Genomic DNA, 25,246 nt, shown 5'->3' on the forward strand with positions numbered 1-25,246 from the left:
CACCTATTTTCTATGTTTCTATGAAAAGTTGTGTCTACCTTCGATTTTCCAGCATCTGCGGTTCCTTCTTAAACATTGAATGGTGGGATATTGTTCATGTGCAGGCAGATGGGATGACTGTAAATGCCTATCTCACCAGGGACTAACTATACTGAACGTTTTTCCTTCCATTATTCATTATGTAAAAGAATATGTGTGTTATGATTGTGTTTATAATTTGTTTGGTTGTTTGGTTGTTTGTCTTTTGCACAAAAGTCCGCGAGCATTGCCACTTTCATTTCACTGCACATCTCGTATGTGTATGTGACAAATAAACTTGACTTGACTTGACTTTCAATTGCCATTGTGATCAGCATCATAGGCTGAGTTGCCTGCTTCTGTACTCCACTGTTCCATGTTTTATGAAAACAGAAAATGCTGGAAATACTCTGCAGGTCAGGCAGCATCTATGGAGAGGGAAACAAAGTTCATGTTTCAGGTCAAAGCTTGTTCATCAGAGGGTGATAGTCAAAGTTTGTTTTCATGATTGGAAAGCTTATGACAAGTGGGCTATTGTAGAGATCTGTGTGTTTGTTATAACCATCAATACAGTCATAAAGTCATACAGCACGGAAACAGCCCAACTTGCCCATGCCAACCAAGATATATAACCATATAACCATATAACAATTACAGCATGGAAAACAGGCCATCTCGACCCTTCTAGTACGTGCCGAACCCTAGTCCCATATACCTGCGCTCAGACCATAACCCTCCATTCCTTCCCCGTCCATGTAACTATCCAATTTATTTTTAAATGATAAAAATGAACCTGCCTCCACCACCTTCACTGGAAGCTCATTCCACACAGCCACCACTCTCTGAGTAAAGAAGTTCCCCTTCATGTTACCCCTAAACTTCTGTCCCTTCATTCTCAAGTCATGTCCTCTTGTTTGAATCTTCCCTACTCTCAGTGGGAAAAGCTTATCCACGTCAACTCTGTCTATCCCTCTCATCATTTTAAAGACCTCTATCAAGTCCCGCCTTAACCTTCTGCGCTCCAAAGAATAAAACCCTAACTTGTTCAACCTTTCTCTGTAACTTAGTTGCTGAAACCCAGGCAACATTCTAGTAAATCTCCTCTGTACTCTTTCTATTTTGTTGCCATCCTTCCTATAATTAGGCGACCAGAATTGTACACCATACTCCAGAATTGGCCTCACCAATGCCTTGTACAATTTTAACATTACATCCCAACTTCTATACTCAATGCTCTGATTTATAAAGGCCAGCACACCAAAAGCTTTCTTTACCACCCTATCTACATGAGATTCCACTTTCAGGGAACTGTACACAGTTATTCCCAGATCCCTCTGTTCACCTGCATTCTTCAATTCCCTACCATTTACCATGTACGTCCTATTTTGATTTGTCCTGCCAAGATATAGCACCTCACACTTATCAGCATTAAACTCCATCTGCCATCTTTCAGCCCACTCTTCCAACTGGCATAAATCTCTCTGTAGACTTTGAAAATCTACTTCATTATCCACAACCCCACCTATCTTAGTATCATCTGCATACTTACTAATCCAATTTACCACACCATCATCCAGATCATTGATGTACATGACAAATAACAGTGGACCCAACACAGATCCCTGTGGCACCCCACTAGTCACTGGCCTCCAACCTGACAAACAACCATCCACCATTACTCTCTGGCATCTCCCATTCAGCCACTGTTGAATCCATCTTGCTACTCCATCATTAATACCCAACCATTGAACCTTCTTAACCAACCTTCCATGAGGAACCTTGTCAAAGGCCTTACTGAAGTCCATATATACAACATCCACTGCTTTACCCTCATCAATTTCCCGAGTAACCTCTTCACAAAATTCAAGAAGATTAGTCAAACATGACCTTCCAGGCACAAATCCATGTTGACTGTTCTTAATCAGACCCTGTTTATCCAGATGCTTATATATATTATCTCTAAGTATCCTTTCCATTAATTTGCCCACCACTGACGTCAAACTAACAGGTCTTTAATTGCTAGGTTTACTCTTAGACCCCTTTTTAAACAATGGAACAACATGCGCAGTACGCCAATCCTCCGGCACTATTCCCGTTTCTAATGACATTTGAAATATTTCCGTCATAGCCCCTGCTATTTCTACACTAACTTCCCTCAATATCCTAGTGAATATCCTGCCCGGACCAGGAGACTTATCCACTTTTATATTTCTCAAAAGTGTCAGTACTTCCTATTCTTTGAATCTCATAGTTTCCATAGCTACTCTACTTGTTTCCCTTACCTCACATAATTCACTATCCTTCTCCTTGGTGAATACCGAAGAAAAGAAATATCTACCCCATCTCTTTTGGCTCTGCAGATAGCTGTCCACTCTGACTCTCTAATGGACCAATTTTATCCCTCGTTATCCTTTTGCTATTAATATAGCTGTAGAAACCCTTTGGATTTACTTTCACCCTATTTGCCAAAGCAACCTCATATCTTCTTTTAGCTTTTCTAATTTCTTTCTTAAGATTATTTTTACATTCTTTTTACTCTTTTAGCTTTTCTAATTTCTTTCTTAACATTCTTTTTACATTCTTTATACTTAGAAGATGCCACATCTACATGTGTCCCACCTGCCATGTACCTGTCCAAATGTCTTTTAAATGTTGTAATACTCGCCACCTACCTCCTCTGGCAGCTCAGAAACAGGCCCTATAAACCTACCTGAAGTACCATGATACATAGAAACATAGAAACATAGAAATTAGGTGCAGGAGTAGGCCATTCGGCCCTTCGAGCCTACACCGCCATTCAATATGATCATGGCTGATCATCCAACTCAGTATCCCGTACCTGCCTTCTCTCCATACCCCCTGATCCCCTTAGCCACAAGGGCCACATCTAACTCCCTCTTAAATATAGCCAATGAACTGGCCTCAACTACCCTCTGTGGCAGAGAGTTCCAGAGATTCACCACTCTCTGTGTGAAAAAAAGTCTTCTCATCTCGGTTTTAAAGGATTTCCCCTTTATCCTTAAGCTGTGACCCCTTGTCCTGGACTTCCCTAACATCGGGAACAATCTTCCTGCATCTAGCCTGTCCAACCCCTTAAGAATTTTGTAAGTTTCTATAAGATCCCCTCTCAATGTTCTAAATTCTAGAGAGTATAAACCAAGTCTATCCAGTCTTTCTTCATATGACAGTCCTGACATCCCAGGAATCAGTCTGGTGAACCGTCTCTGCACTCCCTCTATGGCAATAATGTCCTTCCTCAGATTTGGAGACCAAAACTGTACACAATACTCCAGGTATACATATCATCGCTGATCCAATTTCTCTGAATATCCCCATATTCCTGTACGCTTGGCCTTTCTCAGTTCCTCTCCAAATGCCTTTTAAGCATTGATATTATATCTGCCGTTATCACCTCCTGAGGCAACTCCTGCCAGATAATCACCAGCCTTATGTGAAAAACCTACTCCTCAGATCTCCTTTACATTTTTCATCTCTCGCCTTAAACCTGTGCCCTCTGGTTCTATTTACCCTCATATTTTTATAAATCTCTATAAGGCACTCCTTAGCTTCTTATGTTCCAATGAGAATAAACCCAGCATGTCCAATTTCTCTGAATGACTACAGGCCTCCATTCCAGACACCATCATGGTGAATTTCTTCTGCAATCTCTCTACAGCTACCATACCTTTCCTATCATGTAGTGACCAGAACCGTACACTAACCAGGTGTTGTGTAAAGGGGCAAAATAACATTTCTACTCTTATATTGAAAGACTCGTCTGTGAAAGCATACATACCAAATGCTGCCTTTAGTACCATTTCTACCTTTGTCATCACTATCAGCAATCTATGGATTTGTAGCCCAAGTTCCCTCTGTATCTGACACTGCTAAACTCCCTGTCAAATGGATTATATATCCTCCAAGAATTTGACATCCAAAGTGCAAATGTAGAACAGAACAGTACACCATAGGAACAGGCCCTTTGCCCATAATGTTTATGGTGAACCTAATGCCAAGTTAAACTGATCTCATCTGCCTGTACACAATCCACATCCAGAAGCTATGGAGGGTACATTGGGAGTAGTTGTTGTTGGGTAAGTCCATGGAGGATATGTGGGAGTCGTTTAAAGGCCAGCTGATCAGCATATTCCAGTGAGGAGGAGTGATAAGGACGGAAAGGTAAGGGAACCATGGATGACCAAGGAGGTTGTAAACTTGGTCAGGAAGAAAAAAGAAGTGCATGCCAGGTTTAAGAAAGTGGCGTCAGAGAGGGCTTATGAGGAATATAAAGCGAGTAGGAATGAACTCAAGCATGTGGAAGGGCCAGAAATGGCCAAGAAATGTATTTGGCGAGCCAGATTAAGGTATAGCCGAGGCTTTTTATACGTACATTAAAAATAAGAGGGAGAAGGTTGGACCTCTCAAAGACAAAGGGAGAAATCTATGGTTGGAGTTAGAGGATGTAGATGAGGTACTAAATGTGTACAGGCAGATGAGATCACAGTCTTAGAATAAAGGGGAGGTCATTTAAGACTGAGGTGAGAAAAAAAACTTTCTCCCAGAGAGTTGTGAATTTATGGGGCTAGTGGAGTCAAGGTATATGGGGAGAAGGCAGGCACGGGTTATTGATTGGGGATGATCAGCCATGATCACAATGAATGGTGGTGCTGGCTCGAAGGGCTGAATGGCCTCCTCCTGCACATATTTTCTACGTTTCTATGTACCTTGCATCTGCATTCACCAAGATGGACTTGGAAGGTCAGCAAGGTCAGTGTGGAAAATAAAAATATGCTGGGGCATTTTGAGATTGAGAAGGAGGTGATGTACATTCATCTGCCATATTTCTGTACGCTCTAACACATGGCAGAGTAAGTAACCCTGAAATTACAACCCAAGAGGTCCTGCTTTTCAACTTACTACCAAACTCTCTAAATACCTTTCTCTTTTTACATATGCCGTGAGTACCACTTTGGACTACAACATCTGGAAGCTTCCACTCCCCTTTCAGCATATTCTATACACGCTTTATAACATCCTTGACCCTGCACCTGGGATGCAACACACCATTTCGAGGCTCACCTGAGGCTACAGAAATGTCTGTCTGTCTCCCGTTCTCATTACTGTTCATCGAGACTTTGTCCTTTGTTGCTGTACCACAGGGCCAATCACGGTGCCGCTGATCTCGCTTCTACTGCTTTCCTCTGAAAGGCCATCCGCTTCACCCGTGTGTGGTAGTGCAGGTGTTTAATGGGGAATTCCCACGGGGGATGCCTGCACTGCCGACCTTCCCGTCCCCACAGACACCCATTGACAGTTTGACTGAACCTGTGGTGTGACCATCTACTGCCACTCCAATCTATAACATTTTCTTCCTCCTGTACTTTCTACCTCAGTGGCTTCAACTACTGCTCCAATTCATAAAACAACACATTTTACAATGATTCAATTGGTCCATTAGAGAGTCAGAGTGGACAGCTATCTGCAGAGCCAAAAGAGATGGGGGAGATATTGAACAATTTCTTTTCTTCGGTATTCACCAAGGAGAAGGATATTGAATTATGTGAGGTAAGGGAAACAAGTAGAGTAGCTATGGAAACTATGAGATTCAAAGAAGAGAAAGTACTGACACTTTTGAGAAATATAAAAGTGGATAAGTCTCCAGGTCCGGACAGGATATTCCCTAGAGCATTGAGGGAAGTTAGTGTAGAAATAGCAGGGGCTATGACAGAAATATTTCAAATGTCATTAGAAATGGGAATAGTACCGGAGGATTGGCGTACTGCGCATGTTGTTCCATTGTTTAAAAAGGGGTCCAAGAGTAAACCTAGCAATTATAGACCTGTTAGTTTGACGTCAGTGGTGGGCAAACTAATGGAAAGGATACTTAGAGATAATATATATAAGCATCTGGATAAACAGGGTCTGATTAGGAACAGTCAACATGGATTTGTGCCTGGAAGGTAGTGTTTGGCTAATCTTCTTGAATTTTTTGAAGAGGTTACTCGGGAAATTGATGAGGGTAAAGCAGTGGATGTTGTATATATGGACTTCAGTAAGGCCCTTGACAAGGTTCCTCATGGAAGGTTGGTTAAGAAGGTTCAATGGTTGGGTATTAATGGTGGAGTAGCAAGATGGATTCAACAGTGGCTGAATGGGAGATGCCAGAGAGTAATGGTGGATGGTTGTTTGTTAGGTTGGAGGCCAGTGACTAGTGGGGTGCCACAGGGATCTGTGTTGGGTCCACTGTTGTTTATCATGTACATCAATGATCTGGATGATTGTGTGGTAAATAGGATTAATAAGTATGCAGATGATACTAAGATAAGTGGGGTTGTGGATAATGAAGTAGATTTTCAAAGTCTACAGAGAGATTTATGCCAGTTGGAAGAGTGGGCTGAAAGATGGCAGATGGAGTTTAATGCTGATAAGTGTGAGGTGCTACATCTTGGCAGGACAAATCAAATTAGTATGTATATGGTAAATGGTAGGGAATTGAAGAATGCAGGTGAACAGAGGGATCTGGGAATAACTGTGCACAGTTCCCTGAAAGTGGAATTTCATGTAGATAGGGTGGTAAAGAAATCTTTTGGTGTGCTGGCCTTTATAAATCAGAACATTGAGTATAGAAGTTGGGATGTAATGTTAAAATTGTACAAGGCATTGGTGAGGCCAATTCTGGAGTATGGTGTACAATTTTGGTCGCCTAATTATAGGAAGGATGTCAACAAAATAGAGAGAGTACAGAGGAGATTTATAGGAATGCTGCCTGGGTTTCAGCAGCTAAGTTACAGAGAAAGGTTGAACAAGTTAGGGCTTTATTCTTTGGAACGCAGAAGGTTAAGGGGGTACTTGATAGAGGTCTTTAAAATGGTGAGAGGGATAGACAGAGTTGACTTGGATAAGCTTTTCCCACTGAGAGTAGGGAAGAGTAGGGAAGATTCAAACAAGGGGACATGACTTGAGAATTAAGGGACATAAGTTTAGAGGTAACATGAGGAGGAACTTCTTTACTCAGAGAGTGGTGGCTGTGTGGAATGACCTTCCACGAACGGTGGACGCGGGGACCAGCCAGAGAGTCACCTGGTCGGTGGGCCATCACCAGATCCACCACGCCCGCAGCCTCATACCTAAGGCTCTCCACATGGGCTTCCAGTGAAGGTGGTGGAGGCAGGTTCGTTTTTATCATTTAAAAATAAATTGGATAGTTATATGGACGGGAAAGGAATGGAGGGTTATGGTCTGAGCGCAGGTATATGGGACTAGGGGAGAATACGTGTTCGGCACGGACTAGAATGGTCGAGATGGCCTGTTTCCGTGCTGTGATTGTTATATGGTTATATGGTTTTAAGACATAAAACAGTTCCAAATGTTAGAACCCTTCTTTTGAGGGCCCCAAGTCTCATGGTCACCTGTGGAGTAGAGCCACTCAGCACATAAACAGATCCCTTGGGCCATCATCAACCAGCAAGCATCCTAGCCTGGTGCATTTTATTTCCACACACCTCCATTAACCAACACCCCTCCCCCAAATTCTACAACTCTTCTATGCACTTTGGGCTATTCACAGCAGACAATTAAAGTGGCAATCAACAGGTTTTTGTAGATATGCGAGAAAACTGTAGTGCCATGTGAAAAGACAACAGACAACACTGGAGACGACACTGGAACCTAAAGCCCCTGTCCCACTTAAGTGTCCTTGGCACGCTAATTACGCGACCTCGTGGTGACATTGAGGCGCGACGCTCCGGCGAAGGTCGCACGCAATTTCTCTGTACTGATTTCATGCGCCCACACAGCCGTCTGGAGCGCGTGATGTCATTTTAAGATGGACACAAAATGCTGGAGTAAATCAGCTGGACCGGCAGCATCTCCGGAGAGAAGGAATGGGTGACGTTTCGTGTCGAGACTCTTCTTCAGTCTGAAAGAAGGTCTTGACCCGAAACATCATCCATTTCTTCTCTCCAGAGATGCTGCCGGTCCCGCTGTGTTCCCCCAGCAGTTTGTGTCTATCTTCAATTTTCTTGGCCCCGCTCTTGGAGTAGGTGGGGGCGGATCCGGACCGCAACGGTCGTGAGCCCCAGGCCAAGCTCAGCGATCGTTCGCCTGCTTCTCCTGCTGTTGGAGGTGAGGCATTGCATCACGCTGAGGTCGTGGGCTTATCCCACTTTGGCCGTCAGTTACGCGACAGGCCGTTGGCGCGCGAAGATTTCGTTTTCTACAAAATTTTCGGAGCCCCGTGCAATGTCGCACACAACTACATACCCCTCTGCACTTCCCAGTGGGACCGGCCCCGCGCGGCCAGACGATGACCGTGCGCCTCAACGCGACGACTTTTTTAATTTGCTGCATGTTTTCTATAACTGTAGGCCGCATCTGCTGAATTAACAAAATATTTGCGTGAGAAATACAGCCTACTGAAATGTTCTCATGTTAAAAAATCTATATTATGCTATTGTTACAGTAATGAGTATGAAAGGTCAAAATCGATTCCTGGAGTTCTTTGTTCTTCTAATGCAAAGATTGGTACGAGAAGAGAATTTTAAACCAGTTTCCAGATGGGCAAGTGAAGTTGTAGCGTTTTTAAAAAGGTAAGTACATTATCATTTAGGACAAACACTAAAAACAGAAAATGTAGGCGATATTCAATAGGTCAGGCAGCATCCATGGAGAATGAAACTCATGTCAAGAGTGTTTTATTGTCACATGTCCTGAAATGGAACTATGAAATTCTTACTTGGTGCCGCATAATAGATTACTCTGTAATCACTGTAATAACAAACAATAATAGTGCAAAGAGAAAAACAATGTCCCCAAGTCTACATTACAGTTTTCAGGCACCTATATCTTCTACCTGATGGCAGATGTGAAATACAATACAATACAATAATACAATACAATTATCTATTGTCATTTGAACCGCAAATGAAGTTCAAACTAAATTTGGTTTCTGCAGTCATACAACAAGAAAAAGACCTAGTTCATAAGTTCATAAGTTCATTTATTGTCACATACACCAATTGGTGAAGTGAAATTCACTGGCCAGGTCAGTCATACAATTTAAAAACCAAGACTCAATAAACCACATTTTAACATAAACATCCATCACAGTGACTCCTACACATTCCTTACTGTGATGGAAGGCAAAAATAAAGTTCAAGTCCTTCCCTTGTTGTTCTTCCTTGGTTGGGGCCTCAAGCCCCCCGTTGACGGGACGGTCTTGAGTCCCGTTGCCGGCGGCATCGAGCCGTTCAGCTCCCGCATCCGGGGGTTATCCGGCGCCCTCCAAGACACACAACCAACACAATTTACACAAATATCCATCACAGTGAATCTCCTCCTCACTGTGATGGAAGGCAAAGTCTTGTCTCTCCCCTGTGTTCCATTCTTCTCCCGCTGTTAAAGCCCCCGGCGGGCGATGGCAAGTCCCGTGGCCATTAAGGCCAGGCAATGCCAGGCCCCGCTCCGGGTCTTAATGTTGGAGCCCCCGGCGGGCGATGGCACGTCCCGCAGCCGTTAAAGCTGTGCCGGGCGATGTAAGGCCCCGCTCCGGCTCATTTTTAACCCCGTGATTCGGGTGGGAGAAGTCAGGACCCATGGTAGACTGGGCAGTGTTCAACTCTTTTTGCACTTTCTTCTTCATCTACGTTCATTCGAGTTGCCGAATCTGGCCATGATACACCCAGTCAATATACTCACTACTCTACACCAGTAGAAGCTAAAGAGTATTCGTTGACATACCAAATCGCTTCAATCTTCTAAGGAAGTAGAGGCATTGATGGGCTTTCTTTATGATTGCATCAACGTGCTGGATCCAGGACAGATCTTCAGAGATATGCAAGGCCAGGAAGTTGGAGCAGAATCATTGATTCAGATCATTGACCTTTCATCAAAAGTGGCCCCTGGTTCTGGTCTCCCCCAACATCGGGAATATGTTTCCTGCCTCTAGTGTGTCGAAGCCCTTGACAATCTTATATGTTTCAATGAGATATCCTCTCATCCTACTAAACTCCAGAGTGTACAAGCCCAGCTACTCCATTCCCTCAGCTTATGACAGTCCCGCCATCCCAGGAATTAACCGTCTAAACCTGCGCTGCACTCCCTCAATAGCAAGAATGTCCTTCCTCAAATTAGGGGACCAAAACTGCACACAATACTCTAGGTGTGGTCTCACTAGGGCTCTGTACAACTGTAGAAGGACCTGTTGTGGAACTCGTGTTGTGGATTCAATGAGAAGAAAAGAATATACTTCATTGTGTATAATTAGATGGAATAAATCGGATCTGTTTGCAAATAAATTAATTAATGAGCATTTGTTTGAATTTTGCAATCAGTTTAATAGAAGAAAACTATAGTGCAATAGTAGAAATTAAAATCTTTATAAAATGAAGATTAGTCAATGTGAATTAGGACATTAAATAGAAGTGAGATGGGACATAAGCAGCAGCAAATATTTAAGGAACTACTTCATAATTTGCACTAAAAAATATTTTCTGAGGAATTAAGTGGTGTTTGGAGCCTTGACCTCAGAACAAGATTAATGGTATTAGGGTGTCCATCAATTATCAGCTTTGACTCTTAAAATTCAAACCAACATTTTATTTAATCCAAACAGGCGTAACAGATCTCTTCTTGGCCTCAAAGGAACAGAGAGCAAATCAAAGAAATCCATGAGGAACACAGCAGTTGTGGTGGAGTATCACAATGTAAGTTAAAGCTGGAGTATTGGGAGATTGTTTCCAGGTGCATTTACACGTTATCTGGTATGGATATTTTCCTAATGACACATTTGCAAGAGACATGTAAATATTTTATATTAGCTGAAATCAACTATGATTATGCAGAGAATAATTGGGGAAACCTTTGTGTCACTAAACGTCTGTGCATCAGAAATCAAATATGAGGGAAACCATACTTGGACAAGGCAATTGGGCTGGAAAAAATGCTTTGGAATCCTGGAAGCAAGACATCAAAATAGAGATAGTAATAAAAGTTAACCATATGTTAAAGTTGTGAGAAACCGTATAATTGTGCTGTGTAGAATGTGGTTGTGCAACCCACTGTCTGCAATTTTCTTTCAAAAAGCAATCGTTTTCGCCCCAATTCTTTTGCAATTTTCTCTCCCTTAAATAATTATCCAGTGTTTTATAAATCTACTGTTGAATCAGTTCCCACCAGTCTATTGAATAATGTGCTCAACATTCTAACTATGCGTTCCATTTTTGGTCATTGTCATTGACCTGTCAGCCTTTGGAAACAATTTTCCTTCATTTAAGGTTTCTTAACCTTTCATAACTTAAGAAATTGTTCCAACTCTCATCAAAAATCTGCTTTGAGGAGAGCCAGGTTTCTCTTGTCTATCAAATGGTATCAAATGAGCTATTCTAGTTAATCAATAACCTTTGCCTTCAGAAATGTGAATAGATCTTGTATCACTAGGTGGGCCAGCAAAGAATTTATATATAGGAACTAGACCAAAATGCAGACCCGTGGGTCTGATCCCCCATGTTCCCACCAACATGTGGTTAAAAGGGGGGGGGTGGTGGGGGGGGAGAGGGAAAGAGAAGGAGAGGAAGAGGGGAGAAAGTGCTGGGGAGATTGTGAGAGGGGGTAAGAATGAGGGTGAGAGAGAGGGGAAGAGAAAGAGAGACTGGGGGGGGAGAGAGGGAGAGAGAGAGGGAGAGGGAGAGAGGGAGAGAGGGAGAGGGGGAGGGAGGGGGGGGAGAGAGACGGGGGGGGGGGAGAGGGGGGGGGGAGAGAGGGGGGGGGGAGAGAGGGGGGGGGGAGAGGGGGGGGGGGGAGAGAGGGGGGGGGGGGGGGGGAGAGGGGGGGGGGGAGAGAGGGGGGGGGGGAGAGAGAGGGGGGGGAGGGGGGGGGGGGAGGGGGGGGGAGAGGGGGGAGAGAGAAGGGGGAGGGGAAAGGAGGGGGAGGAGGAGGGGGGGGAGGAGGAGAGGGAGGGGGGAGGAGGGGGAGGGAGGAGGGGGGGGGAGGAGGGAGGAGGGAGGGGGAGGGGAGGGGAGGGAGGGGGGAGAGGGGGGGGGGGAGAGGGGGGGGGGGGGGGAGGAAGGGAGGAGGAGAGGGAGGGATGGGGGAGAGGAGAGGGGGGGGGGGGAGGAGAGGACGGACGGGGGGGGGGGGAGGGACGGGGGGAGGAGAGGGACAGGGGGGGGGGGGGGGAGAGTGCCTTTTTACTTCAACCCAAACAACTATTTGCAGGCAGTGCTTTTTTACCTCTAACCATATTTTCATTTTCAAACCAAATTAAGGGTACTCACAGTGCTGTAGACATTTGTCAGTGTCATTCAAAGCTCTGATTGAGGCACACCACTTGCAGAGACTGATTGAGGCACACCACTTGCAGAGACTGATTGAGGCACACTACTTGCAGAGACTGATTGAGGCACACCACTTCCTGGTTTTATAATAGCTCCAGAGCAGCAGAGAGAATGGGGAATGTTGTAAAAACATTAATATCTCTGTCAATTTTCATCAACGGGAAAAATCCTCGGCACACACGCGGCGGAGGGGGGCTCTGAGCGAGGTGGCCAATAATGACGGCCGTAGGTGGCGGCGTTCTCTCGGAAACCGCAGCACAGAAAGCCGAAACCGGTCAAGAACAGAGTTTTAGTAATATATAGATAGAAGACACAGTACTGGAGTAACTCAGCGGGTCAGGTAGCATCTCTGCAGAACATGGATAGTGATGTTTTGGGTTGGGACCTTTCTTCAGGTTGATCAGACTCTTCAGATGATATCCTCGTCAAATCTGTCACAATCTTTATTTTTTTTATTGTCCTTGCATGCTTCAAATCATCACCAAATCATGCCCTGTACCCCCAAGTTGAAGGTGTAATGTAAATCAGAACTATTGGCAATCCTGGACAATTACTTTATATGTCTCTCCTCCATCCAAAAATCAACATCTATCACAAGTGTTTTTTATGGATTTGCTGCCATTTTACCCCTTTGGGTTCAATTTTATGTAAAAGCATATGACATTAGCACTCTGGTGGAAATGGGAGAATACTATCTAGTTATTGGGAACCCTGACTCATGGCCCAAAGACAAAGGTTTAAATCATAAAACGACAACTGAAGATTTAAAATTTTGTTTATAAAATAATGTGAAATACAAATGGAGGTATGCATATTTCACTTGGATAGCTTACACCCCAGCGGTATGAACATTGACTTCTCTAACTTCAAGATGCCCTTGCTTTCCCTCTCTCTCCATCCCCTCCCCCTTCCCAGCTCTCCCACCAGACTTACTGTCTCCGCCTACATTTTATCACTCCCCTGACATCAGTCTGAAGAAGGGCCTCGACCCAAAACGTCACCCATTCCTTCTCTCCCCTGATGCTGCCTTTCCTGCTGAGTTACTCCAGCATTTTGTGTCTGCCTTCGATTTAAACCTACACATCTACCTACACATTCTGTCTTCTTCACTGTGGTCGCTGGGTATGTCAAGTTCCAAGGACAGTGCATTTGTGTACAGTTTGGAGAGAGTTTCCATGACGTTCCACAACATTGACTCTTGATGTCAGAAGAACTTTTTTCACACAGAGAGTGGTGAGTCTCTGGAACTCTCTGCCGCAGAGGGTAGTCGAGGCCAGTTCATTGGCTATATTTAAGAGGGAGTTAGATGTGGCCCTTGTGGCTAAGGGGATCAGAGGGTATGGAGAGAAGGCAGGTACGGGATACTGAGTTGGATGATTAGCCATGATCATATTGAATGGCGGTGCAGGCTCGAAGGGCCGAATGGCCTACTCCTGCACCTAATTTCTATGTTCTATGTCTATGTCATGATGTTCAATAAAACCAGGTCAAACAAGATAGAAAAAAAACACTGATAATTTACATTTATAACCATATAACCATATAACAATTACAGCACGGAAACAGGCCATCTCGACCCTTCTAGTCCGTGCCGAACACATAATCTCCCCTAGTCCCATATACCTGCGCTCAGACCATAACCCTCCATTCCCTTCCCATCCATATAACTATCCAATTTATTTTTAAGCATTAAGCAATTTATTTTTGAGCAAATTGTTTTAATTTATTTGTGTTTGATATCTGTAGTTGAGTTTTAGATTATAAATACTTTTCAAAATTTTGGGGATTTTTTAACTTTTAAAAGTACATATAATCTTCACTAGTTTCAGTGTTCTTGAATGTTTGAGACAATCAGAAACTATTCAGACAGTTGCAGCTTTAACAGCCAGCCAAATTTCTGGAGATGTATGAAAAGTTGGCTCATCAATGTGCTGTTTTCACAGATTGTTCAATAAGTTCTTACTGAGGGATCCACTTAAACTTACAGTGGACTCAATGAGTAGCTGAGTGGCAAATGTGAGATTTAGACTAGACTTTAGATACAGCTCGGAAACTGCTCGTTTGGCCCACCGAGTGTGCGCCGACCAGCGCACCCTGTACACTAGCTCTATCCTACCCACCAGGTACAATTTGCAATTTTACTGTAGTCAATTAACCTAGAAACCTGTACATCTTTGGAATGTGGGAGGAATACAGAGCACCCGTAAAAAGCCGACAAGGTCACAGGAAGAACGCATGAACTACGTATGAACAGCACCATACGGGATCGGACATGTACGGGTCAGGATCAAACCTTGGCCTCTGGCACTGTAAGGCAGCAACTACCACTCTACCACTGGGCCATACCCCCCCCCCCCCCCCTCCCCATTGATCTATTGAGCAAAGGAAATTCCCAGTAAATTTCGGAACAATTTTTTGCTGCTTATTTTTGCTGCTGTTATTTCAAAAACCTAAGATTTTAATATAGGTTTTCAAATACAAAAGCATGTTCGATTCAGTGAAATGGAACATGAATGCAGAGGTGAATTATGCTGTCTAAGTTCACGATATTTATAGAATTAATGGTTAACTTAGAAAATTATTCAGAGATTTGTAACTACATTGCAAAATATGTTGTTTTCATTATTCAGACACCTATGACCAAAAAACCAAAAGACAAAGTAAAATTGAAAGATCTTCTGGATGAATTTCTCAACAATCCAATGCTTAAGATGGATCCAACTGCACAAAGGTAGCTACAATTGCTCATTATCTGTTTTGCTCTTTATTTCATTGCTTTTTAAAATATTAATCTTGTTTGGTTTTCAACGGTATCATCATTGTTTATACCCAAAAGTAAATGGGGAAGAAAGAATAATGTTCACCCTTTCTTCATCTATTCATTCAGTCAAGGTTTAGTGGAAATTGTAGAAGGGAATACCAAAAGCAGAGCCTCCAAATGATGTGTAGAAAGGAACTACAGTTGCTGTTTTACACCAAAGACACACAAAATGCTGGAGTAACTCAGCGGGTCAGGCAGCATCTCTGAAGACAAGGAATAGGAATCCTTTTCTCCAGAGATGCTGCCTGACCCGCTGAGTGACCCAAGAATGATGAGTTGCCAGCCTAGTGAAGTTGCAATATGGCACCCTGGACAGCAAAAGGAGAATGCACCAGAGTCTTCACAACCTTTCCTATCCATGTACTTGTTGAAATGCCATTATACCCAGCTATCCAGCCTCCTTAGGCAGCTTGTTTCATATGTGGACCACACTCTGCATGAAGAAATTGCCGCTCAAATCTCTTTTACAACTTAAAAAAATAAAAACAGAAAATGCGGACTTACTCATCAGTTCAGTGCGCTTCTGTGGAAAGAATAACAGAACTTACATTTAAGATTGAATCCTTAGCTCTGTTCCTCTTCCCATAGGAAAAGCCTAACCTGCTGAGTATTTCCAGTGCTTTCTCTTTTTATGTGGCTACTGTGGCTGTAAGAAGAGGTCAGATCATAGGTATTCACACTTCATGATACCACCATCTTCAAGGAACAATTTGGCAACATGATATCTTCTCCACTTGCCTACTTAAGTGCAGATCAAGCAGCTCTGAAGCAACTTCACACCATTCAGGCTAAAACTACTTATTTGTTTTGTATCCCCATCATTCACCATCCAGTCGACATTCATTCATTCATAGCACCACCATTGCACAGTGACTACTTTTGTATCGTCCATCCAAAAGGCCCAAGCTACTTCACCAGCACTTCCCAAACCCACAACCAAAGGGGGACCAGGGGTAGCTGCACTGTACACAATGCAGATTCCTCCACATTATCCTAATGTAGAAACATATTGTCGATCCTTTATCTTTTCTGGTATCTAAATTCTGAACATCACTGCACAACAGCACATTCACCCGAAAGCTCATTAATTTAAAAAGGCAGCTCACAACCATCTTCTCAGAAATAGTTAAAATAACAACAAATACTAGACATTATCAGCCATTGTGAATATGCTGAATGCTGAAAAATAAATACAATTAATGAAAATTGCAAGATTTTTTTAAATCATTTAACAAACCATATGATTGATTTATTCAAATTGACAGATTTGTGATTTTGGTGGGGAATGATGAGGCTTTGGCTCCAGTTAGATTCCTTAACATTAGTGCTGAATGCTTCATCAGCAGCTCACTAAACAACACTGATTTGGGAGCACAGCAAATCACTGCTTGAAAGCAGAAAATAACCAGGCAAAGGTGTAACTGCAATTACCTTAAACAACCGTGTAAGTGCATTAAAGTGATTCTTGCACTGAATCAAGGAGTGTTGTCTTTACATCAATTAATTCTGTTTTTGCTCTTTATGTGATCATGGCCAACTTAAGGAATCATGGATCGACACAAAGTGCTGGAATAACTCAGCAGGTCAGGCAGCATCTCTGGAGAAAAATGATGGGTGACATTTCAGGTTTGGACCCTTCTTCAGACCTGAAACGTCCAGTCGGAAGGGACGGTCCCAACCCAAAATGTCACTAGAGATGCTGCCTGACCCGCTGAGTTACTCTCGCACTTTATGTTTAAATTCGGTATAAACCAGCATCTGCATTTCCTTTCAACACATCAAGAATCAAGGTCTGTCATTACTTTACCCTTAAATTATTTTCAAGTTTTTTTAGTTAAAAGGGAAGCTCACAGTTGTGTGCCTAATATAAATAAAGTACATTATGTGGTTATATCACCATTTTTTCTAAATTACACCATTGACTGAATGGTGGAATGACCAGGATGAAAATGACACAATTGGATAAAAGTACTGGTTGCAGGGAAATGGAAAAGTTGCATCTTACTTCAAATATTTCAATATTTAATTGCATTAGTTTCTCAAAATATTATTGTATGCTTCCGTCATGTGAGAATGTGAGACGATTATGAAGAATTGCATTCTTTTTTAAAATAACTGTTTGGAAACCATGCAAAATTATCTCAAGATATCTGAAAATAAAATACTTCAAAAAAGTTTGGCGGCTGAGTTTTTATTTTTAATATTTTTATTTTAGATGTAAATTCCTTTGGTGTGTGAATTTTTATTTTATATGTGAATTTTTAACGCTGTACTTAGGAAACAGAAGGAAAAATTGGAAAAGAAGGCCAGAGAAATTTTCCGAACACAGCTCAGACCACATGTGCACAGTTACTTTCAACGTAAAAGATTCCATCAGTATTGTATTAATGAAATGCCATGGCATAGTCAGCTGCACAAGCTAGTGGGAATTAGGCACTTTACTGCATTCATGAAGTGCTACGAAGAAGAAGGCTGGACTTCAAAGACCATTAGCAGGTACGTTGCATTTTATAATCCAATATTATACATGAGTAATGTCAATGGTGAGATTGAGTTGGCTGATCCTAGCAGTAGAGTTGTAAATTTGATACGTGCGAATTAAAAAAAGCAACCTTGTCTCTGGACCTGTGACTTAGAAAGAACAGGTTATTTCGCCAGCCCTAATTTCAGAAGAGAGATGCTTTCTTCTGGAAGAATAAGATTAGTCGATTCCAACATCCAAGGAGCTGTGGTTGCGGGCGTCCAGCCGCGGGCGGCGCTGGATCCGAGATCGCCAGTGTCGGAGCTCCTACCAGCGCTGCCTGATGACTTCAGGTGCCACGGTCTCCGGGGAGGGACCAGCCACTCCAGACATTTCCAAGCCGCCGAGGACTGTTCACCCGACGCCGGAGTTCCAGCTTTCCGGCAAAGAGGGCCTGAAAACATCTGACTGGCTGCAGAGGCCACAAATAGGCCCCGACCTTGGGTGCTTCACAGAGGAAGAGGACTGAACTTTTTGATGCCTTTCCCCACAGTGGAAATTTTGATTCTGTTGTGGGGGGACGTTCATGTTGAATTCTATAATATGTTGTGTCATTTTTCTTTTTTTTTCTTTTTCTATGGATGTACGGAAACTTTATTATTTATTTTATGTAAAGCACTTTGTTTCAACGCGAGTTGATTTAAACGTGCAATATAAATAAAATGTACTTACTTAATAAAATCAGAATTACGAGAACAGGATGAGTAAATGTTGCAACATCTTGTAATTTTGTACAGAACAGTGCAGTGTATCAGTCAATCCACCATGACTCAACCTGGACTGGCTGCTGGTAGTTTTCAGTATCGGTGGAATATTACAAAAGTTATGAAAAGTAATCAAGTCAAGTCGAGTCACTTTTATTTATATAGCACAACTCTCGCTGGCCAAAGTGATTTACATTGGTATAAGAATAGTAAATGAAAAATTTGTAAAAATCAGGCAGTGTTGTGGGTAGTGAGGAGGTTGTCAAAGGTGGAGGCCGGTTCTCTGAAAGATTTAGATAGAGCTCTAAAAGATAGCGGAGTCAAGGGATATCGGGAGAAGGCAGGAACGAGGTACTGATTGTGGATGATCAGCCATGATCACATTGAACGGCAGTGCTGGTTCAAAGGGCCAAATGGCCTACTCCTGCACCTATTGTCTATTGTCTATTGATACAGTAGGATCTATGTTGTTGGAGATATCGAGTGGAGAAATAGCATGGGGTGTTAAAGAATGCGTATGGATATTTGCCTTTATCAGTGAGGCTGTTGAATATAAAGGTCAGTAAGTCATGATGTCTATCTATCTATATCTTTATTATTGCTAAAACTCTTATCTTGTCCTCTTCCGGTTTGCATTGTTTTTAAACATATAAGGTTTTTAACCTTATATCGCAAGGATTCTTCGCCACCTTACTCACCGTTCTCCTCTGCTCCAAGCACACCAAGATATGTTCCAATCGGTGGAATATTACAAAAGTTATGAAGGTTTAAAAAATCATGAGATCAGCAGATTGGTCTTCTCGCCTGTCATTCACCATGAAGGTAACGCTCCTTCAGGCACCCGCATTCAATCACAGGGTCGAGGTAAATAATGTCCCAGAGGCAGGGCTGAGTCCATGAGCCGCACTGATTGAGTCCACAATAGTGGAGTCAGGGAAGCCGCTTAGTGGAGCCGGGAAGTGATGTGTGGTGTCGTGGCAGGTGGTCGCTTAGTGGAGTCCCTCCTCCCCCACACACTTGGCCTCCCCCCCCCTACACCCCTCTTTCAACCCTCCCCCCTTCCCCCCTCCTCCCAACAGCCCCCCTCCCCCCACACACCAACCTCCCCCTTTACCCCTCCCCCTTCCCCCACCACTCCACACCATCCCACCCCCACACACACCCCCCACACCAACCCCAACACCCACGCCAACCTCTCCCTCTCACACCAACCCCTCCCCCTGCCACACCCCACCTCCCCTCACCCACATTCCACCCCCCTCACCCACACCCCCCCTCCCCCACTCACCCTACTCCCCCATGACAGAAGAGAGAGGAGTTGTAGTTTGATAGCTACCGAGAAAAAGGATTTCCTGTGATGTTCTGCCCTGTATCTTCGTGGAACCAGTCTGTTGCTGAAGGTGCTCAGACTGGCAGCATTCTTTCAGAGCAATGCTGATACTTGTTGAAATGTAGTCAGGATCAGAAGGACATCCTAAATCCAGACCTTTGAATAGTGAGGGTCACGGAGCCCTCACGATATAAGCTTGTGAAACCATGTTGATGAATATTCAGTGTAGTTCTGACAGTGGCCTTGCTGCCAATATTGCACGTCTTCACACACTCAATGATTAACGTTACACTTCCAGGAGCTGATTTATTTTCATAAGATCTGTCTTATAATATAATATTATTATTATTATTATTATTATTATTATTATTATTATTATTATAAACCAAATAATATCTCATACAAAAAAGAGATTTACTAATTGGCAAAAGTAAATGTTAACACTATTTTATAAAATGCAAAATGTTAGTAGCACATATTGATAGTTCCATCTCTGCTCCTCGTGGAACACGAGAGCAGTTTATTTAACAGATTGCTATCTTCTTGTTGTTCGCAGATACTCCTTTCTGGACCCAGATATCTTTATTCTCCATAATTCTGGGGCTCTAATTGTTGACACAGAGCGTGGTGATTCAGAAACTATGTTCGAATTTAATCTGTTTACAGACAAAGCCAAAGAAGATTCATCAGAAACATCATCAGGTTGTATCCAAAAGCAAAATGGCCAGCTTGTTAAATACTTCACGCATGAATTATATTGTTCAGCAAACATGTTCCAGAGTTGTTTTTGCGAATCTGGACACAGTTCCATGAGATGTACTTGTTGCTCAATAATGCCACTCAGGATTTGCAACAGAAAGGATTTGTAGGTTAATTGGCTTGATAAATGTAAAAATTGTCCCTAGTGTGTGTAGGATGATGTGCGGGGAACGCTGGTCACCGCAGATGGGGTGGGTCAAAGGGCCTGTTTCCGTGCTGTATCTCTAAACTTAACTAAACCGAAGTTTAAAAATAAATATTCCAGTACTGTTATTTGTAGTATCCACCAACAGACACTCAAAAATAATTACATTAATTCCTAGATTTATGGTTTTAAACTCCTCCATTCTTGGAAAAAGACATGTGCCTGTCCCATTGGCGACTTTTTAGGCAACTGCATGAGACTATGCAGTGGCCACATGTTCGCGGGTGGTTGCCGGGGAGTCGTCTTCATGGTCGTGACGAGTTCCCTCATTCTGGGAACTCATTGTGGCCTCATTATGGTCGCCACAAATTTTTCAATATGTTGAAAAATTTGCAGTGACCAGAATGAAGCCGCCATGGAGAGTAGCGAGAATTCTCGTGCCGTAGGTGGGTTTGCCAGGAGGTCCTAGTGGGTTGCCAGGAGGTTGAAGGTTCCCACAGGTTGTAGCGGTGATTCCCGGTGAATTTCATTGGAGGAAAAAAACGTAAGCAGTAGTTTTCAGAGCCAAGGATAACCAACCGGTAATGTTAATGTCCGCTGAGCTTCATCGCCGTATATCTCTGGCTTCTTGAAAGTTGTCTCCACCCCTTCTCCTCCCTTCTCCTCCATTCTCCTCCCTTCTCCCCCCTCCGCCCCCCACCCCTCTTACAGCGCCACCCTTCTGTTCATGTCCAGTGTGTGTCTGTATCACCTTGGCTTTGCACCGTGTCAATTTCACTCAGACAGCACTCCCCCCGCTTGCCCTGTCCTCCGCCTGCATAATGGGCTGGTGAAAGAAGCGATGTGTGTGTGTGTGTGTTCCACTCTGACAATTGCCGTTCCAGTCATGATACAGCTCCATAGGACTTTGTTTAGGCAACATTTGGAATACTGTGTGCCGTTTTGGTCGCCCATTACAGGAAAGCTGTTTTGGTTTGGAGAGAATGCATCGGAGGTTTACTAGATTGCTGGCTGGATTAGAGGGCTTCAGCTACAGGGAGAGTTTAGTTTCATTTTGTTTAATTTGAAGATACAGGGCAGAAACAGGCCCTATGGCCCACTAAGTCTGCACCGAACAGCAAAGTCCGCACACTTACATTATACTACACACACTAGGGACAATTTACAATTATACCAAGCCAATTAACCTACAAACCTTTTAAGTCTTTGGAGTGTGGGAGAAAACTTGAGGTCACTGAGAAAATTCACGAATGTCATGGGGAAAACATACAAACTCTGTACAGACGAGCACCCGTGGTCAGGATCGAACTATTTAGGAAGTCTTGCCTTCCATCAGACAAAAATTCAATTGCTCGTTCAGGATTTGTTTGAGTTTGTAGATCTGCTTCTGTGGCTAGCATGTAAATAGTCGCCTATGTTGGACACCATATAAACTGATATGGAAGCATATGAACTGATATGCCCAATGTAGGAAACCTAATGCTTAATTTCAGAGATTAATAATATCGTTGAAACTCATCTGATTATCTAGTTTTAGCAATATATTTATTTTGAAAAGTTGATTTATGAATTTTAAGACCATAATAATTTGCTGTGTAATGTGTTCATTATGTAGTGGATACTTCTGAAAACTCTGAAAGTGATCAGTCACCATCACCAACTCATGACCAGGAATATCACACCTCTCCAGATGAACCAGGCATGCCAAGCAGTTCTACCAGCTTTATTATAAGCCAACTGAGCAAGGCGTTCTTGCACTTCAGAAAAGCAGTGGTAATTACATTAACAAAGTGTTTATGTTGTTATAAGTAAGGTGCTTATCCAACCAATATAATCATTGTAGCAATTTAATCGATATCATATCCCCACTTATTTCACAATCATCGATTTTCTGTCCCTCATACCTATCAAATTCATTTTGAATGTCCTAACACTCAAAGGGACATTTACATCAGCCAACTAACCTGCCAACCTGCATGTCATTGAGATATGAGGGAAAACTGCAGCAAACATAGCAAACCACACATGGCCACGGGGAGAATGTGCAAACTCCTCATTTATCCATGGTTCGCTGAAGACAGCAGCTACACTATCTGCTGAGCAACTGTGACTCCATAACTCATTCATTTGGTTTAGTTTAGAGATATAGCGTGGAAACAGGGAGTTCGGCCCACCCACGCCGACCAGCGAACCCTGCATTCTCATACTCTCCTACATACTAGGGACAATTTGCAAATATACCAAGCCACAGACCTGTACATCTTTGGATTGTGCGAGGAAACCCGAAGATCCCGGAGAAAACCCATGCAGCTTATGGGGAGAATGTGCAAACACTATGCAGACACCACCCGTAGTCAGGATCGGACCCTGGTCTCTGATGCTGTCAGGCAGCAACTCTACCGCAGCGCCACTGTGCCACCCTAGTCTCCACTAAGATAAACTTATATCACTCATGAACACAATTGCCTGATCCCTAAAAGTCATAACATGAGCATCCCCTCTTCTGCAACTCTCGAATGTTTGACCTGAATGTTAACTTCTATTTGTTCATTCCTATTGGCGATTTCCCATTAAGACTTTCAGAAAAGGTTGAAACAAAATGAGGTTTTTAATATTGATTTGTAAGTTGCATGTTTCTTTTCTGTGGGCATTATAGGAATTGCTGGAGTTGCCATTATATTCTATATTCATATATTCTATATGCCCCTATATTCAGTTACCTGTCGGCATGCCTCTATATTCAGTTATCTGTCAGCTTTCTTTGGATTTAAGTTGCCAAGAACTTGAGCCCACTCTCAAGCTCCTCCCTTTTTATTAAAGTGAAATCAACTTGGGGAACATTTCTGAGCCTTAATATTAGCTAGAAAAGGCAGAGTGCAACAATGTCCATGCTATTGAGAGGAGTGGAAGAGATGAATCACTCCATGCACACACCTCCTTATTAAAAATTGAGGTTTGGAAAAGTTTTAAAAAATGTGGAAGGCATTCAAAAGATGAACCCAGTCAAGTTGGCTTTGTATACGTACAATGAAAATCTTGCTTGCAGCAGGTTTACAGGCACATGGCTAAACACACAAAACCTTTCATGACACTGCCGTTGGACAAAAGTTGGACCCATTTTACATATAATTCCACAAGACTTTAAAAAGTAAAATGACTGTTCAAAAAAACAGGATGTTAGTGCAAAACAAAATTTGGAGAAATAAATGAGTCCATGGTAATGCAAGAGGTGGTCCACAGTGTTCCAGACCTGGAAGTTGCAGTTGCATCAGTGGGTTTCATTATTGGACAATGCTTTTCTATATGTTTTGCTGAGCTGTCCCCACATTTAAACCATTGCTGGTGCTTCAGGACCTCCAGGGTGGTTATCTCCGGTTTGCTTCCAGTTCCTCGTGCTGGCGAGAGCAGGAACATGGAGATACAGGACCTGAATGTGTGGCTGAGGAACTGGTGCAGGGGTCAAGGATTTAGATTCTTAGACCACTGGGATCTGTTTTGGAGTAAGGGGGAACTGTACAAAGGGGACGATTGCACCTCGACGGAGCTGCAGGCCTAAAAGACAAGCAACAGAAGAAGAAGTGGCAAAAACAAGGGGGCAGATTATTATCTCAATGGGGTTAGGTTAGGTAAGGGCAGGTACATCGAGACCCGGGTGTCCTTGTACACCGATCACTGAAGGCTGGCATGCAGGTACAGCAAGCAGTGAAGAAAGCTAATGGAATGTTGGCCTTCATAACAAGAGGATTTCAGTATAGGTTCTTCTGCAGTTGTATAGGGCTCTGGTAAGACTACATCTGGAGTATTGCATACAGTTTTGATCTCCTAATTTGAGGAAGGATATCCTTGTGATTGTGGCAGTGCAGCGTAGGTTCACAAGATTGATCCCTGGGATGGCAGGACTGTCATATGAGGAAAGATTGAAAATACTTGTATTCACTGGAACCTCAAATTAGAGCTACTGTGTGAAAACATGCCCTTCGGTTCACCGAGTCCACATTAACCATGAACCCCATACACAGGTGCTATCATACACATTAGGGACAATTTACAATCTTTATCAAAGCTAATTAGCTGAAAAAACGATACATCTTTAGAGTATGGGAGGAAACCGGAACACCCGGGGAAACCCCATGCAGTAACAGTGGGAACGTACAAACCCTGTACAGACAGCACCTGTAGTCGGGATCAAAACCCAGCCTCTGGCGCTGTAATGCAGCAACTCTATCACTGCGCCAATGTGCCGCGCAATATGAAACCTATTGATATTCTGTCTGTGGTAACCACATTGGGTGTTACTATTAGGCAGAAAAATCGTCAGATTAACTCATTGAAATACATTTTCCATTTTTAGGTGCTCGCACACCGTGGAGGCCATTGGACAATTCTGCAGAATACTTGTCAACTTCTATGGAATTGTGCACACATTGCAATGATGTACATCACCGGCATGGACACGGCAATAGAAGGTGTTTTAAGCTCAGACAATGTCAAGCTGATCCTCTGTACACCATTTAACTTAGCTGCACTGGATCTCCTTGATATGATACTGCATCTACAGAACTCCAATAATTATGTAAAGGTAATGGCATCATTTACAATAACTAGACCAAATAGCT

At 43.0% G+C, this 25,246-nt stretch overlaps 1 protein-coding gene across 2 annotated transcripts in view; it reads left to right on the forward strand.

Moving 5' to 3' along the window:
- LOC129707613 (cilia- and flagella-associated protein 54-like) overlaps positions 1-25,246 on the forward strand; it is a 297,068-nt gene that overhangs the window by 194,340 nt on the left and 77,482 nt on the right. For both annotated transcript variants that reach the window (XM_055652738.1, XM_055652739.1), the window contains 7 exons: positions 8,480-8,606; positions 10,631-10,721; positions 14,981-15,081; positions 17,449-17,667; positions 20,283-20,428; positions 22,246-22,403; positions 24,982-25,209. In XM_055652738.1, the coding sequence (XP_055508713.1) occupies positions 8,480-8,606; positions 10,631-10,721; positions 14,981-15,081; positions 17,449-17,667; positions 20,283-20,428; positions 22,246-22,403; positions 24,982-25,209 (1,070 nt within the window). The remainder of the gene's footprint in view (positions 1-8,479; positions 8,607-10,630; positions 10,722-14,980; positions 15,082-17,448; positions 17,668-20,282; positions 20,429-22,245; positions 22,404-24,981; positions 25,210-25,246) is intronic.

The sequence above is a fragment of the Leucoraja erinacea genome, chromosome 22, assembly GCF_028641065.1.
Source record: "Leucoraja erinacea ecotype New England chromosome 22, Leri_hhj_1, whole genome shotgun sequence".
Lineage (NCBI taxonomy): Eukaryota > Metazoa > Chordata > Chondrichthyes > Rajiformes > Rajidae > Leucoraja > Leucoraja erinaceus.